The sequence below is a fragment of the Xiphophorus hellerii genome, chromosome 9 (assembly GCF_003331165.1).
Source record: "Xiphophorus hellerii strain 12219 chromosome 9, Xiphophorus_hellerii-4.1, whole genome shotgun sequence".
NCBI classification, from domain to species: Eukaryota; Metazoa; Chordata; class Actinopteri; order Cyprinodontiformes; family Poeciliidae; genus Xiphophorus; species Xiphophorus hellerii.
In genome coordinates this window covers 31,713,071-31,726,981 of record NC_045680.1, presented here as the reverse complement: position 1 = coordinate 31,726,981, position 13,911 = coordinate 31,713,071, and the positions used below count along the sequence as shown (strand labels likewise).

At 42.3% G+C, this 13,911-nt stretch overlaps 1 protein-coding gene across 10 annotated transcripts in view; it reads right to left on the bottom strand.

Annotated features, from left to right (window-relative positions):
* Positions 1-13,911, bottom strand: part of mast2 (microtubule associated serine/threonine kinase 2) — an 80,246-nt gene that overhangs the window by 61,540 nt on the left and 4,795 nt on the right. For 9 of the 10 annotated variants that reach the window (XR_004340464.1, XR_004340461.1, XR_004340462.1 and 6 more), the window contains exons 2-3: positions 2,667-2,817; positions 1,971-2,146 (exon numbers count right to left, since the gene is read on the bottom strand). Coding sequence is in view for 1 of the 10 variants with exons in the window: in XM_032572083.1 (XP_032427974.1) it covers positions 1,971-2,146; positions 2,667-2,817 (327 nt within the window). In the remaining 9 variants the exon portion in view is untranslated. The remainder of the gene's footprint in view (positions 1-1,970; positions 2,147-2,666; positions 2,818-13,911) is intronic. The other variant, XR_004340463.1, reaches the window with a different exon arrangement.

Genomic DNA, 13,911 nt, shown 5'->3' with positions numbered 1-13,911 from the left:
GCATGCGTAAAGGCCCAAAAGCAATCAATCAATACAAGCATGAAACTCCTTCAGTACAAGTGGTTGATGAGAATTTACATAACTCCAGTCAAATTGAACCGCTGGGTGCCTAACATCCCAGATATCTGCTGTAAATGTTTGGTTGGAAGGGGTACTCTCTTTCACTGTGTATGGGAGTGTCCAAAGTTACAACAATATTGGAACGTGGTTACGCAAACTTTGTCAGAGATCGTTGGAGTGAATGTACCTGCTGAGGCCAAAATGTGTGTTTTGGGTATTTATTCAGAGAACTGTGTTTTTAATTCCAGACAGTTAAAATTGATTGACTTTGGACTCCTGCAGGCCAGGAGATTAATATCTCTATACTGGAAAAAAATGGATATACCATCAAATCACATGTGGGTGAAGGAGATGTCATCCTGTATGGCTCTGGAGCAACTCACTTATATTGTCAGAGGAAAAGGAGCGAAATTTGAAAAGACATGGTCACCGTTGACCGAGTTTCTGAAACGTTACAAAGGACATTAAGAGAACTGTGCAGAGATTGCTGGGTTTTTTTCTCTTTTTTTCTTTTTTCTCATTGTTCATTATTGTTTATTTGTGTTTGTTTGCTTTGGGGACCAAGTTATTTAATGAGAATCTGTGTTAAGTGCATCACTGTCACTTGTTCTTTCTTTTATGTTATAAAATTCAATAAAAATATTCTTTAAAAAAAAAAAAGCTGTCAGACGTTTCTCTACCACTACAGAGAGGAAGAGGAGGATAGAGAGGAAGGTCACTGATGGAGAACTGCAGAAACCCAACAGATCGTCCCACTGAAACCAGTTTAAATCCTCAAACCAGTTTATATCATGTCAAAGAACCAATATTATTGTTTATCATAAGAACTGTCAGTTATGGTGACCGGGTCTAGTCAGGATGTAATGAGCTTTGGGTCTGGAACCGGGAACCAGTTTACACCAGTCCTCTGCAGAACTGCTAACTGGTTTTCTCAACTGTTGACTGAATGTTTTATAAATCTTTGTTTTTGTGCTGAGCTGTTGGTTCAAAGTGCGACACAAACAAACTTGATTGATTAAAAGTTACTAAAAGCTGATCTGAAGTCAGATCCCAGCAGAGGAAACATGAGTCTGATTCAATCTGCTGGAGGTCAGACTGGCCTCTGCTGCCCCCTGCTGGTGGCGCCCAGCAGCTCCTCTGATCATATTTACTTGTTTTTCTGTACAAACTGCTTGCATCAGCGTTTTATCATCTTATTATGAAACATATTAATTAACTGAACTACATCTTTCACTTCACCATTTTAAATCTCAAAACAGTTTCTAAGTTCAGTTTATTAACTCGATCAGAAACATTTAATCCAGACAGATGAATGATTCTCTGAAGAGAAAACGTGAAAATTATTTACTGGGACGAGCTTTTAAGACTTAAAACAATGAAACATTTAAACTTTGGTAACTTTTACTGAACAATCATTCGTTCAGCTCATTAATTTAAACGGCTTTTTCAGCATTTTAAGACTTTATTCTGGAAATATTCTGACTTTATTCTCAAAGTTCTTCTGCTCTAATCCTAATCCTCCATCAGCTCCGTTCTGTCTGATCAGCCTGACGGTTCATGTGAACTCTGCTGCCACCAAGTGGCCGGAGCATCAATAAAGTCCTCACACACACACCACCTTTGTGGGGACCTTCCATTGACTTCCATTCATTTCTACAGCCTAAACCTTACCTTTACCCTACCCATTACATTCCTAACCCTAACCAAAACTCAATTCACACCTTAGTCCTAAATCTGACCCCTGACCCTAAAACAACGTTTCCCCTTGTGGGGACCAGGCTTCGGTCCCCACAAGGAGCAGTGGGTCCCCACAATGTAGTATATGTCAGGAAAATGGTCCCCACAAGGTATTAGAAACAAACGCGCGCACACACACACACACACACAGGAACTGTTGGGTTGGTACTGACCAGTCCGCTGAGCGAGGGCGCTGACTGACCCAGAACCTGGCTCCTCATCCGGACCAGGTTGTTACCGTCTCCTTCGCCGCCTGCCGGACCGGCTGGGGCCACGGGGCCACCAGGGGGCCCCAGCAGCTGGCTGACCCCGCCGTGGAGGCTGCAGGACAGAGGCAGCAGCTGCTTCCCTGGGGCAGAGGAACCATCAGAACCATCAGAACCATCAGGACCATCAGGACCATCAGAACCATCAGAACCATCAGGACCGGGTTCTGGACCCAGACAGCTTAGGGTCAGGGCTGGATAACACGTCACATTAAAAGTTTTTCTTACCAGTTGATTTTAATAATTATTGATTATTTTTTAGATATTTGAAATGACAGTTCCTGTTTCCTCCAGTTTTCACTTCCGGTCGTATTTTTATTTTTAAGCCGTTTTGAGGCCAACCTGGAACTGCTGCTGCGCCAATTACTAACAGGTTGTTGCTAGGCAACCAAAGAGGAGTGAGTTAGCCGTAGCTAGCCGTGAGAGGTAGAGCAGCTACAGTCTTTAATCTGCCTACATCTCCCAGAATGCTGTGAAGTTCTGGATGGGAGTTCAGTCAATATTCTATATTCCATCAATGTGTTATCTATAGATATTGATCACTATAGTTATTGTTGTTATTGTCCAGCCCTGGTTACAGTTCTGGACCCAGACGGTACCCACCGGTCATAGCCAGGCTGCTGCGGCGGGCCCGGTTCTCATCCTGGCTCAGCTGCCGGTGCAGTTTGGACTTGGTGGCGCTGGTTGCCGCGGGCGACAGGTCGGGATTGCTCAGCTTCCTGAAGAGCAGAGGGGGCGGAGCCGCAAACTCCTTCTGGAAGAAACAAGAAGACGGTTCTGGTGAAACGGGTTCTGATCCGGAACCGGGCTCAAAAGTTCTGATCTGAGGTTTGGTGCTTTTATCTGAGATTCATTATCTGTAATAAATAAAATGTGCAGAAATGTGTTTTATTATTATCGTTTAGTATTTATACTATTTTTTATTTTTAAGATGTGCAACATGACATCAAAAACATTAAAATGTTTGTAAAGATAAAAAATTTATTTAAACAAAAAACCTTTCATGGTTTATCCATCTGGCTTTTAGCCATTTTTTGATTTTTTGCCAGTAATTTGTTTTTTCAGCCTGAAGAGTCCGACTGCCAGGTTCTGTTAAGTTCTCTGGACAGAATGAATGGAAATGTCTGTTTCACCCTGAAGATTAGAACACTTCATCCATTCATTCATCCATCCATTCATTCATCCATCCATTCATTCATCCATCCATTCATCCATCCATTCATTCATCAAGCTGCTTTAAAATAGACCAATCAACTGCATGTAGCTCCAGCTGCGACCAGTAGGTGGGATTTCCTGTTTATCTAGGAGCCCAGAACCAGCTGGGTTCTACAGAACCACAGCTGGTTATCACAGGCCTCTATATGCAGATACTAGATCAGATCCAGAACCAAAGGTTCTGCAGTGTTCTGAACTGGACCAGACCGGACCGGATCAGCCTCTACTTAGCCGATCACATGGTTGGTCATGTGATCGGCCTCTACTTCCTGGTTGGTCATGTGATCGGCCTCTACTTCCTGGTTGGTCATGTGATCAGCCTCTACTTCCTGGTTGGTCATGTGATCAGCCTCTACTTCCTGGTTGGTCATGTGATCAGCGTTGTTATTATGAAATCTGGATCTCTTCTGACTTTTTGCCTCATTGACAGAAACGTTTCTCCAGTTCTTTCTTGGCTCATCAGCCGTTTTCTATTTTGTTGACCAAACTTTTTCCATTCTTGACTTTTGGTCCAGGGGCCATTTGTGGTCCTGGAACTGATTTTGTTTGGCCCCTGGACCACACTTTGGATTAAGTGAAACAAACTCAGGCGTGTTGACATCCGATGGTTTTTACCAGCTGAACCGCGGCGGAAAACTCAACGGAGAGGAAGACTGTGGGAACCAGGGACCGCTTTCTGATCCAAACCGGACTTGAACCGGGCTCTTGTCAACCTGCAGCTGGTTCTGCTGCGGTTCTGGTCGGATCCGCCTGCAGCTGGACATCGGCCCAGTCACTGCAGCAGAACCTGACCAACGCTGCAGCTGGATGTCACTGCCAGAGAAACGAAGCCAGGAGCAGAACGAGATCCATCTGGAAAGTCTAAATATCTTATAGCTTAAAGAATAACGTGGTTAACAATAAAACAGCAACACGTTTGGGATTTTTAGAAGAAACTGCATGAAAAGAAAAGATTTATGTGTTTTTATGAAGTCATAATCTGTCATGAGATCAAATTTGAGTATTTAAACAAGAAACTTTATTTCTTTTCAGTTTGTCACTAGAACTCAAGTGTTGCATCTCGTTATAAGGAGAAAGTTTCTAAAGATGCAAACACAACTTAATGAGAATTAGAAATTTTAGGAAATTTTATATCAGTTGTAGCAACACAGGTTCTCTTCCTGGCAGGATAAGAAAGAAGACCAGATTAAATGAGAAACTCCTAACCACTTTGGAATCTGATAACAGAAACGTAGAAAAGTTGTTAAAATCTAAATTTAATCTCTTTTTAGTGAGCACATTTATCATTTTAATGAGATTTTTCTCCTGAATTTATTTCTAATTCAAAGAAGATTTCTGCATTTCAGCTAAGAGTTCATTGAGTTCAGAGGACTTTACGAAACCTTTAGAGATTAATCACTTCAGAACTGCCTGATATGCTTCCTAAGCAGCAGCCAGGTTATTGCTGAACTGATCAGGAATTCTGGTTTTATGATCTGATTTACATAATAAATGAGAGAAACGGAAAGACTAAAGGTTCCTGGTTCTGTTTCAGATCCTGCAGGAAAAACATCCTGAATGTTCTGGAAATGAAACCCATTTCTGAAACCACCTGATCTGGACCGGCGCCTCCCTGCGGCGGCCTGCAGGAGGCGCTGCAGCATCGGGGCAGCAGGTGAAGCCTGATCGAGGTCACAGGGGTCACAGGTTAAATATATCCTGCTGGCTTCAGCTCTCTGACCTTTCTGTGACCCCGCTGTCGGAAAATAGAGCCAGCTCAGCCCGCTAGCGACCCGTCAGAACCAACACTGCTCATAAATATACCCAAAGCTCGGTCCTACAGAACCAATCAGCTGACACTGATAACATATTGATTATATTCTTCATAAACGTTGGCAGGTTTTCCTTTAATAAGAGAGAAACACAAGGTAAAATCCCCCATCATGCATCTGTGCAGCAACAGAAGCGACCGTTAGCGCAAATCAGAACCAGAAAGTTGGACCGGATCACAGAACCAGGCAGGAAGTCGATGGAGGACAGAAAGCAGCAGCTTCTCCCCAAGAGGTTCATTTCTGTTCCTCCTCCCTCCCAGCAGGGGGCGACCTTCATGGCTCCACAAGAGAAAACCTTGAAACGACCTTGGCGACCTTTGCTTTCCAAACGTTGGGCTTTAGAAACAGACTGTTTCTGTTTGGTAGAACCTGATTCATATTCATGAGGTAATTAATTAGCCTGAAGATTTAAACCTGGGGCAGCAACAGGAGGGGGAGGGGGAGTGAGCCTCGTTAAGGTTCATGAATTATTGATAATGCAGCAAAAAGACCTTCTGTTATTTATTACAATCATTTAAAAACCTCCAGGAGAGAAAAGATGGCGGCTCCAAAAAACACCAAACATAAACATAGAACTGATATTAATACTGCGGTTATTACTGATTAATAATAATAATAATAATAATAATAATAATAAGAAGAAGAAGAATTACTTTATTCATCCCAGCAGGGAAATTATTTCGCAGTTACAGCAAGAATTTTTTATACACAGATTAACACGCACACGACGGGAGCTGCGTCTGCAGGCAGCCAGCTGAGCCGGCGCCATTTTTGAAGGTCGTCGGGACCGGGAGTCGAACCCGCGACGTCCGCCTCCAAATGTGGGGCGTGCTAACCGCCTGCGCCACCACAGCACGCCCCAATAGTGCGGTTATAACTGATATTAATACTGCAGTTATAACTGATATTGATATATGTATATTTTTCTACCCTGTAATTATTTTATCTTTGTATCCATTAGATCAGGGGTTTTCAAAGTATGAAAGGGTAAGCCCCCCTCCAAGGAGCACAATGCCTGCTGCCCCCCTCCCCAAATGCCACTACAAAACACCTTCTAATTGCTTTTATTTTAGAACCATCTCATCTTTTAAAATGACACTTTATCTGAATGAAATTTAACACATGAACATTTTAAAACATTTCCTCCCATTTTAATTATTTTATCAGGGCCTTTGTATGGCCAATACGCCCTTTTTTCATTTTTCTAATGATAAGAACCCCAAACTCATTTTTCAACCGTTTTCTCAAACAAACGTTACATCTGAGATTCTGAGTTTAATGTTTGAGATACCAACAGTGTTTTCACATCTTAACAAAAACATTTTGATCAGATCTTTGGAACACATCTGTAAATGTTGCACATTTCCTTGAAATTAAAAAATAAATCAAAAACCTAAACAGTTTCAAAATCGTGGAGCTCTTTTTGTGGCTCATCTAAACAATTTATCTGGAGCTAAAAGAGCGTGCTGTATGAAAGAGCGGAGGCATACAAAGGAAAAAACAATTACGCACGCTATGCGCAAGACAGCAAGCAGATAGCTTCTTTTCCGGTTTATTTTTTCCCTCGCATCGCGCCTCCCCTAAAGTGCTCTGGCGCCCCCTAGGGGAGGTGCGCCTCACACTTTGAAAACCGCCGCATTAGACCACCTTAGTTATCAGGAACAACATACTGCGATATTTACAGTCGTAGTATTTACTAAAATCTGTGGCGCAAATTGGTGCAGTGGTGATAATATTGGTAGATATCTCAATGGCAATAATGTTGGTAAATATTAGTGATATCATGTCCTACTGGCTAAGTATCAAATTAGCATGAAAACTAGGGCTGCTCCGATCGATACCGATCACCCATGAGGCCCATCTCTGCCGACGCCCTGGAACGGCTGCTAATTTTTCACTTTAGGTATAAATGATAGAATGTTATCTGGCAAAATGGAAAAAATGATCTGCAATAAATTCACCAATTTAGATATAATAGACATAATTTAATACATATCTAAAATCTTTTTTAAGCTACATGCTGCAGCTCAGCAGCTGCTCGGTGTGAGAGTTCACTGTCTGGAGGCTGAGCGGCTCCGTCTGTGAAACATCACCACCAGTAGGTCCAACAGCAGGAGCAGAACCAGCGTCTCACTCTGCAGCTCTAACTGGATCCTGCAGAAAGAGGAGACCAGCTGACCAGGCAGGCTGCGAGGTGAGAGACAGGCGATCACCGGTCATACACTTTTTCATGGAAATCGGTCGATTATGATCGATGGCCGATCGATCGGCACACCTCTAATGAAAACGTATATTAACAAACAACTATTGCTGCAAACAGACTGTAGTGATATGAACATTATGTAATCTGATATTGTGATGACGATACATTTGTGATGTGCAGCTTCACTAATGATGAATGCCTCAGATGAACAGCCAACACTGCGGCTGCTTCACCGTCACCTGACCAGACGCCACCTGCCTCCTCCTGTCTGATGGAAACCAGCCCAGGCTCACTAACCGGGTCGGTCCCGACGCCGACCGCTGCCTCAGCTCACTGAGCTCCTCCATGTTCCTCTGCTTCACAGCTGATCTGGAGTCAGGCAGCCTCAGGACGCCATGACATCACCGAGGAAACCACATGCAGGACCCATCATCATCATCGTTATCATCATCATCATCATCATCATGAAAGTCGCCCGCCTGCAGCTCTTCCTGCTCTCACGCTACAGAGGAGCAACAATCTGCCTCTTTCATGAAGCCATCAGCCGCGGCGCCGCACGTCGCCATGGTTACGTAACCCGGAGATGGACTCCATTAATCCTGGGAGGGGGTCGGCTTAAAGACTTGACCACGGCGGTTAGCGCAGCTGCTTTATGAGAAAACTCAAACCACTGGGTGAGCGAGAGGTCAAAGTTCAGATCTGATGGAAACATGCAGAAAGGGAGGAGAGAACGGGCCGGCTCTATCCAAAACACGGCAGTGGCAGCATCATGCTGTGGGAAGCTGCAGCTAAATCCTGCTGCAGAAAACCAGAGCCCCAGATGCATTATGGGATGGTTAAGATCAAAACTGAATCAGGAGCAGCGTAGTCAAAGTTCAGATCTAAATGTAACTAAGAATCTGTTGAAATAAAATGAAGTTCTCCATTAAACACCCAGCAGGTTTCAACGACTCAAACTCAAGACTTAAGACAAAAATATACAAATACAAAGTTCATCTGGCCAACTGGACGTACATTTGCTCTTACCCAGCAAAAAAAGCTAGCTAGCTAGCTAGCTAGCGAGGCTACGTCAGCAGTGAGTCAGAGTGATGAACATGTTTGAGGCTCAAACTTTTGATGGACAGAAAAGTCCAGAGAGAGAAAAAAAATTATATCAATATACACAAATAAAAAGTAGACCAAGACAGAATTAAGGCTAAAATACTTCTATATGAATGAATGACTTCTTAAAGGGACAGTATCACGCATTTTACAGCAAAATCAAGTAACTATATTACTCCCAATTATAATTTGCTATATAAATCAAATATATATATATATATATATATATTTTCCTTTATTTAACCAGGTAAACCCAGTTGAGATCTAGATCTCATTTTCAAGAGGGACCTGAGCAAAAATTTGCAATACATAGCAACCTGGTTACAAGATAAAAACAATTAATACATATGCACAAGTATAAAACAATAAAAACAATTTAAAAACAATGACACTGTTTCATAGAATCTTCTTGCCTATCTTTAAATATGTTCAAATATGACTTTAAAGAAATTTTACTCCCTGATTTCACGCCTTGAAATTGGGTCTCTGTCTCTTTAAAATATTCCTATTGTTTCTGAAGCTCCGCCTCCCGGAAGTCGTCCCAGCATGGCTCCTCTATTAACCCTTAACGTTTCTACCAGCGCTGCTCTGAGTAGCAGCTCCTATAATGAGTCCAGCTGCTGTTTGCTAATTGCTGCTGGCTAGTCTGAAGGAACCCAAAGGCGGGCCTAGGTCCAGCCAGGGGTTTTGCACAGCTGAAGGCTACACTCCATGGAATAACAACATAACCTGATGGAAAGATTGTTTTAAAAGTTGATTTTACATGACCCTGTCCCTTTAAGGAGGTGGACACCCTGACCTCGGGGTTCCTCCGGAGAACCTTGGGGTTCCTCCGGAGAACCTCGGGGTTCCTCCGGAGAACCTTGGGTTTCCTCCAGGCGTCTGTAGGAACCCTTTAGAGTTGTTTCCTTCCCGTCTCTCCGACTCTGAACTCAGAGTGATTGCACTGCAGCCACACGTTTCCTCCAAAACAGGATGTTCTGCTCATGTTTCCCTGATCTTTTAATAGCTTGTTTCTCTACAGCTACAGACGGCTAACACAGGGTTCAGGTGGAGAACGGGTGGGGGGTGGAGGCAGGAAGAGACGGCGCGCTGCACCAGTTTCTCTCTGGGTCGCTGCTGCAGAGCTGGAGTCACGTTCAAACACGCAGACTTTGATAAGATCACATCTTCCACAGAATCAGTGCAACAGTAACAGTTTGATGCTTCGGCTATGACAGCTTCCTGAGCAGACAGGAAACACCAGCAGCTCTGCAGGCTGATTCATGGACCGACATGCTCCTGACACAAGACACCAGGGTTCAGCCTCTTGTTTACCAGCTTCAAGGGGAAGCTAAGAGGTAAACACGGCTAATATTAGCACAGAAAATCCATTAGCTTATATTACACAGGCTAACCAGACAGCTAATATCAGCTGGTAACAAGGCAGCTACTTAGCCAGTTAATAACAGACCAACTAAATACTGAGTCCAGTTAGTGAACCAGATATTATTAGGTCAGTTAATCGGCTAATAGCACAGCAAATTAGCCAGCTAACATAAATCTGACTAATTAGCAAGTTAATGTTAATCCAGTTAGTGAGTCAACTAATATTACCCCAGACAAATAATATTATCCCAGTTAATTAGCTAGCTCATATCAGCATGGCCAGTTTATTAGCTTATATTACAGTGGCTAATCAGCTAGCTAATATCAGTTCAGCTAATTACTATAATTTCAGATTCACTTTATTTTGGTAAATTTAAAAGTTTAAAAGTAAATCAGCAGTTTTAACATGAACCACAAAGGAAGGAAAGTGATTGGCTGCAGCATTTGGTGAGACGTTCTCACTCAGGAACTGATGCGCTGCGTCGGTTCGTTTCTGGGGGCGTCTGAGAAAATGTGGCGCTGATAAAGAGGGAGGAGGCGCTGATAGCTGCAGCTGAATGCTGTCACTCTGATGCTAACGCTGATGCTAATGCAGCTTCCTGTGCGGATGGGAAACGGTCACCGCTCCCCGACTCCAGAACTTTCTGCTGGAAACCCAGAAAAGTGTTGAATCGTCACCGGATTCGTCATGTGAAAGGTCAAAGATCCGTAATTATAATTCAGGAGATCTCAGATTTAATCATGACTCATCAACATTTCATGTTTAGATATCTGAATTGGGACATTTTGCGTAAGGCTCCTTGTGCTGTCACTTCCTCTTTTGGGTTTCCTGCACAAATTGCCAGAAAATGCCAGAATGTAGAAAGTTCAGCAGCTTGGGATAAAAGGAGAACTTTGTCAATCTGAAGATGGCTGCAGAAATCTGAAAGGATTTAAAAGAGACAAAATCCTTTTCTGCCAAGAAACAAAAAAATGCATAAAAAAACGGCTTTGAAGAGCTGAAAGTGCTGCTGTCGACACATTAATGGGCCTTTTCAGAAAGCTTTCTTTAAGATTGATTTATTATTTAAGTAGTCAGAATAAAAAGCTGAATATATTAAATTTACTTTACGCTTAGTCAATTTCATTAAAATTCAGAAAACTATCAATTAATTATAGATATCTTCAACAATGGTGAATTAATATAATTAAAATTATCCTAATGTACTAAAATAAAATAAACCAGATCTAGATGTCTGGAATGCGAGTATGGTGAAGCTGATTTTATGATAAAACGGCCTGCCATAGATCCTGTTGTAAACAGAGCTGTGTTTCTGGCTGATCAGCTGCTGCACGGTACCGTCTGTCAGCGGCGGGTCGGAACACGCTGCAGCACGCGCTGATGCAGCCCGGCTGGCTGCGAGACGCCGCCACGCCTGTCCAACGGTCCAGATCTGTGGTGCATAGAAGGTGGATGCTGCTTATCAGTAGATCTTTAATCCGTTTAGTGATTTAGAAACTACCAGGATTTAAGGTCTCTCAGTGAAGGACTGCAGAACTGGGTGGTGTAGAACTATATGATGTAGAACTGGGTGGTGTAGAACTATATGATGTAGAACTGGGTGGTGTAGAACTATATGATGTAGAACTGGGTGGTGTAGAACTATATGATGTAGAACCGGGTGGTGTAGAACTAGATAATGTAGAACCGGATGGTGTAGAACCGGATGGTGTCTCTATCCTCCTGGTTCTAGTCAGAACTCCAGCAGCAGCGTTCTGGACCGTTGGGTTGTCAATCAGACTTGTGAAGACGTTGCTGCAGGAATTAAAGCCTGGATGAGTTTCTCTGATCGGAGACTTTAGTCCTCTGGTCCTGGAAATGTTCTGCAGCTGCTAGAAGGCCCACTGTGGAACTGGCTTTATGTGGCTCTGGAGGGTGGGGTCAGAGGTCAGAGGTCAGCCTGATCTCTAGTTTCTAATGATGTCAGTTTGTAATAACTGAAGCTGTTTTGTTTCTGTTCAGCTGGAGAACGTTGCTACACATCCACCAGTCCCAGAGGATCGGCTGCTGGCTGACCTCTGACCTCTGAGGCGTGTCCAGAGCTCGTTACTGAAGGTGAAACCCTGATGCACATCTGTTAGGAGCTGCAGATGTTTCTGTGGCAGCGCAGCAGCAAAGCTTCACGGTTCTCTGGGAGATTCAGGATTATGACTGGAAACAGCGAGAAACGTGATAACTAATGTTTCTGGATGTTACATACATGACATATTAATAATAATAATGCAATGCATTCCGAAAGATCAATTAAGTTTAAATTGTAAAACATTTATCACTGGAAGACATTTTAAATATGCAAAATAAACAAACAGCAGAAAGAAATAAAATTAATTATGAAAATGATCCTTCAGATTAAGGTTCAGTTGACTGGAGATTTTTATAAGTCATGTAAATAAAAATTATTGAGCTCGTTTTAGTTCATCATGCGATTTACTGATTTATTATTTTACAACGACCTGCAGTTAACAGAACAGGAACTCACTTCCTGAATTTAAAAACTAATAGCAATAGTTTTAATAAGTTATATAGGAACGAGATGAGAGCTAGTTCTAAGCTTGAGGCTTGGTTGTTGTTGTCATAGTAACTGCCTACCAAGATGGCCGTCAGTTACAAAGTTCCAGGAAGTCTGACGTCACATTGAGAAATATTTATTGGTTCCATGTAGTAAACAGCAGGAAGTGAGAATCTGGACTGAAACACTGATGGAGGAAGTGTGTTGATAAACTTTATGAGAATCTGATAAACTGAAGCACAAATACAAACATATAGAAGTTAGCATTTAATGACATCACTGCACTTCCCTAGTTAGGAACATCAGGGTTAGCTGGGAGTTAGCTGGATGTTACCTGTGAGTTAGCTGGGTGCTAGCTAAATGTTAGCTGTGAGTTAGCTGGGTGCTAGCTAAATGTTAGCTGTGAGTTAGCTGAATGTTTCAGAAGTTGAATGTTTTTCCGCTTCTAGCAGATCGAAGTTCAATCTGAAGCAGCGTGAGAAGGAATCCTGTTAATCTGCAGCTCAGATTAAAATTAAGCAGGTCCAGTTTTCTGCAGCAGATTAAAACCAGAGAGACAATTCCCGACTAGGACTGCAGCGTGAGCGCGCTAAACGACGCTCTGCGTTGATGCTGCGCTTCAACAGGTTTCATTCTGGATCATGAGTTGGATTGTAAATGCTAACTTTAACTATTACATTGTCAATTATTATCAAAATGTGTTTATTGATTGAAAGTTTTTTGAAGTTTCATTTTTGAAATGCATTTTTTATTTTAATATTTGAAACATGTTCTTGGTAATAGTAAACAGTAAAACTGGAGCTGCAGATCCTTTAAACTTGTTCCATGTTTCTTCCAGTTTTTGCTCTAATCTTTTAACTCTTTGCACATCTGCTGTTCTAAATGGACTAAATGGACTCTGACCTGAACCTCCAGAGCCACATAAAGACAGTTACAAAGTCGGCCTTCTATCACCTGAAGAACATTTCCAGGATTAAAGGACTAATGTCTCAGCCAGATCTAGAGAAACTCATCCATGCGTTTATCTTCAGTCGTATTGATTATTGCAACAGCGTCTTCACAGGTCTGTCCAACAAATCAATCAAACAGCTGCAGCTGATCCAGAATGCTGCTGCTGGCGTTCTGACTAAAACCAGGAAGATAGAGCACATAACACCAGTTTTAAAGTCCCTCCACTGGCTCCCTGTAGCTCAAAGAATAGACTTTAAAATACTGTTGTTAGTTTATAAATCACTGAACGGCTTAGCACCACAATACATTAAAGATCTGCTGTTGTTGTATCAACCTTCCAGACCTCTCAGGTTCTGGTTCTGGTTCTGCTCCGCATCCCCAGAACCAGAACCAAATGAGGAGAAGCAGCTTTCAGCATCTATGCACCACAAATTTGGAACAAACTTCCAGAAAACTGTAAAACAGCTGAAACACTGACTTCTTTTAAATCTCAACTAAAAACCCACCTGTTTAGGATTGTATTTGAAATGTAATCAATTACAAATTTATTGATGGGACTTGACTTAATGCTTTGTTTTGATTATTGATTCTATATTGCTTTGTGATTCTGTGTTTGTAATGATGTAAAGCACTTTGAAATGCCTTGCTGC